Genomic DNA, 3392 nt, shown 5'->3' with positions numbered 1-3392 from the left:
ACCCCGCCCCAGCCGCTGTTCTTGGGGGTTCGGGGGTGTCCTTTCCCGAGCTCTGGGCTGCTGCTGCTAGCACTGGACTCTGCTCAGTTCTTTTTGCTCTTGGGGGTGTCATACTTCCTCTTGCTCGAGTACCAGAGCAGCAGGGGGATCCCAATGGAGGGCAGGGTCATCATGCCAAATGCTGCCCAGTCCAGCTAGAGGGAGAAATTGTTAAGAGAAAAGTCAAAACAATCCAGGCCAGGGGACTCTTAGAGCAATGAGGTCAGAGGAGGAGAGGGAGGAGAGACCTCACACTGTCTGCAGCTTCCTCACATGGGGAAGCAGAGGGGCAGGCACCGACCTCTGCCCTCAGTGACCAGTAACAGAACCCAAGGGAGCGCCTGCAGCTGTGTCAGGACAGCCAGCATTAAAGGCTGGATATTAAGAAAAGGTTCTTTCTCCCAGAGGATGCTCTCCCAGGCACTGCAAGAGGCTCCCCAGGGAAGTGGTCACAGCACCGAGCTTGACACGAGCTCAAGGAGTTTGGATAGGGCTGACAGGCACATGCTTGGGATTCCCGGGGTTGTCCTCTGCAGGGCCAGGAGTTGGACTCCACAATCCTTGTGGGTCCCTTCCAGCCTAGGAGCTTCTAAGATTCTACTCGCAGATTTTCTGCCTGAAATGCCACAGTGCAGCTCCTTCACAGAGGGAGCTGGGATGGAAACTCAGCTGCTTCTGTGAGAGTTCTCTGGAGAACTGACAGGAACTAACTCCAAACCCATTCTGGAGCTCTCCAGGTGACTGCAGAGCAAGTCACACACACCATGTGCAAGCAGGAAGCCACCACACTGGGCTGCAGCTGCCCAGTGCACTTTTCCATTGTCAGTTGAAAGGTACTCACGAAGTGAGGGGAGAACCTCCTGTCGAAATCACGCTGAGCCAGGATTCCTCCCTGCCCAGGAGCACTGGTGAAGCCAACCTGGAAAAGGCAGGGAAAAGACAGGGAAAAGGCAGGGAAAAGACAGGCTTTGCCACCTCTCCTGCTCGCTCCAGAACTGGGCAGGGTGAGAGCAACACAGACATGCATCACCTCGACCGTGCAGCTCCGGGAGCATGGTCAGGTGTGTCTGCAGGTGTCACAGACACATTTTATGAAAAATCCTTTCCTTAGGATCTTTTCTCCTGAGAAGCCTCAGAAACCAAATGTAAACAGTGATTATCTGCTGCTGTGGAATGCAACAGGTGCATCTGTGATTGGTCTCATGTGGTTGTTTCTAATTAATGGCCAATCACAGTCAGCTGTTATCAGAAGCCTTTGTTATCATTCTTTTTTTTTCTATTCTTAGCTAGCCTTCTGATGAAATCCTTTCTTTTATTCTTTTAGTATAGTTTTAACATAATATATATCATAAAATAATAAATCAAGCCTTCTGAAACATGGAGTCAGATCCTCATCTCTTCCCTCATCCTAAAACCCCTGTGAACACCACCACATGCAGGGATCCCATGAATCAGGCACTTACCACCACCTGGGCACCCTCCTGTGCCAGGTACGTGATGGTGGCAGAGGTGAAGTTGAAGTACCCAGCCTTGAGAGGCCGCAGAACCACGGTGTGGGACACATTGCTGGCTCTGGGAGTTGGATGTTAAGGAACACTGTTGTATTTCAGCCCAAGAAGAAAAGTGAGGAGATGGGAAAGAGCAACCAGGAGCCAGGGAAAAAAGTCAGTGTTGCTGACAGATCTGAGTGCTCATGGTCACAGACAGCCAGACCCAGCCAAGGCTGACCCAGCTGCTCCTCCACAGGCAGAGGAACTACCCCGGGACCTGGTCCTGTCTGCAAGGAACTTTGTTTTTACACTGCATTATCTAGAAGAGGAGGGATTTGGATCTGGCACCCTGTCCAGGCTCTGGAAGGAATTTCAGGGACAGCAGATGAAGATAGGACTAAGCTGCAGGATGCTCAGTGGCAAGAAAGAGAGTTGGAAGAAACTTCAAAACGTGAAAAGATATGGAGCAATTCTGTCCCACTTGACGCTGAGCATGCCAGAGATGATGCCAAAATCTTCTGGGGGGAAGGAATCATCCGACAGCTCCACGTCTAGGGCAGCACTGAATACAACAAAGAGAGGGATGAGACAGGAATCTTAAGCTTTGCCATCTGCTCACAGGCTCTGCAGCAAAGTGCACTGACAGTTCCATCTTGACCAAATGGAAGAATTGATTTTTCAGAGATGAAATGTCACCAGTAGAAGATAGGGAGGAGAGTTGAGGTATCTTACAGGGAGACTGCAGAGGGAGGAAGGCAAAGCTGAGAGAAACAAACACAAGGACAGGAAAACCACCATTTTTTCCACAACACAATTTGGCAGTTTGCTGAACTTCAGATACCATCCCATGGATACACATGCTGGCCTAAATAATAACCAAATCCCACATATAAAATTACAGGATCTCATTAATGTTGTATCAATTCAACATGACAGCACCATATATTCTTCTGTTAGCAGTACTGCACTCAGTATGCATTATTCTGCCTTAAAAAAAAAAAACCTAAAAAACCAAAATCTCAAAGCCCTTTAATAGTGTCCTGCATTTGTTCAGTCAGCTTTTCATTCTGCAAATGAAGCTTTTTACCAGCATGGTGGAAGTTCTGTTTTATCTTTGACAGGTCCTTAGTTAGGTCCTGATAGCAAAAAGGAATTTTCATTAAAAAGAATAAATGTGAAAAACAGCTTACAAAGCCAAGAAAGGGAGCTGCATGCATGGGGAACAGTGTCACAGGACACCACAGGAACTATACCATGCTAGATTGAGCAGCCATGAGGTGAAAGCAGGGAAGAGGAAGGAATAGGCAAATTTCAGGGTCAATCCTTCAGGCATTGCTGGAAAGCTCAGAGTTAGAGGGAGCAAAAAGCAACAGCACATCACGGAGCTCAGAAATTGCCTTGCCAACCCTGCAGCCACACGGAGAACATTTGCTCGTGGTCAGTACTGAAACCTGGACAGGGCTTACCTGGAGCCAACGTTGTAGATGTTGTACTGCAAAGTCAAGTCCTTGCCCTCCACTGCATATCTGTTTAACAGGGATTTGGAGGCCAGGAGCCTGGCACCATCCTCGCAGTGAGCCACAGACACCAGAGCAAACACGGCAAGAAGAGGGAGCTTCATCTAGAAAAACAAAGAAAGACATCTGAAATCTCTGAACTTGCCTGTGGGGATGTAAAAAATGGCACAGCAGTGTCCCAGATGTGCAGCCATGGAAGAAAAGTTCACGGTCTCGTCCCCTTTCAAAGCCCTGGCCAGTACCACTCCCTTTTACAGAATCATGAAACATCCTGAGTTGAAAGGGACCCAAAAGGATCATCACGTCCAAGCCCTGGCCCTGCACATCTTAATAATGGGCAAAGCTT

At 48.7% G+C, this 3392-nt stretch overlaps 1 protein-coding gene across 1 annotated transcript in view; it reads right to left on the bottom strand.

Moving 5' to 3' along the window:
* Positions 1-13: 13 nt before the first annotated feature.
* LOC102034308 (translocon-associated protein subunit beta) overlaps positions 14-3392 on the bottom strand; it is a 6102-nt gene continuing 2723 nt past the window's right edge. The window contains exons 2-6 of the mRNA XM_031063962.1: positions 2996-3150; positions 1993-2091; positions 1503-1611; positions 881-958; positions 14-194 (exon numbers count right to left, since the gene is read on the bottom strand). Of these exons, the coding sequence (XP_030919822.1) occupies positions 84-194; positions 881-958; positions 1503-1611; positions 1993-2091; positions 2996-3150 (552 nt within the window). The 3' untranslated portion in view covers positions 14-83. The remainder of the gene's footprint in view (positions 195-880; positions 959-1502; positions 1612-1992; positions 2092-2995; positions 3151-3392) is intronic.

This window comes from Geospiza fortis, unplaced genomic scaffold (genome assembly GCF_000277835.1).
Source record: "Geospiza fortis unplaced genomic scaffold, GeoFor_1.0 scaffold387, whole genome shotgun sequence".
In the NCBI taxonomy this organism is placed as follows: Eukaryota; Metazoa; Chordata; class Aves; order Passeriformes; family Thraupidae; genus Geospiza; species Geospiza fortis.
This window is presented reverse-complemented; position numbering and strand designations above follow the sequence as displayed.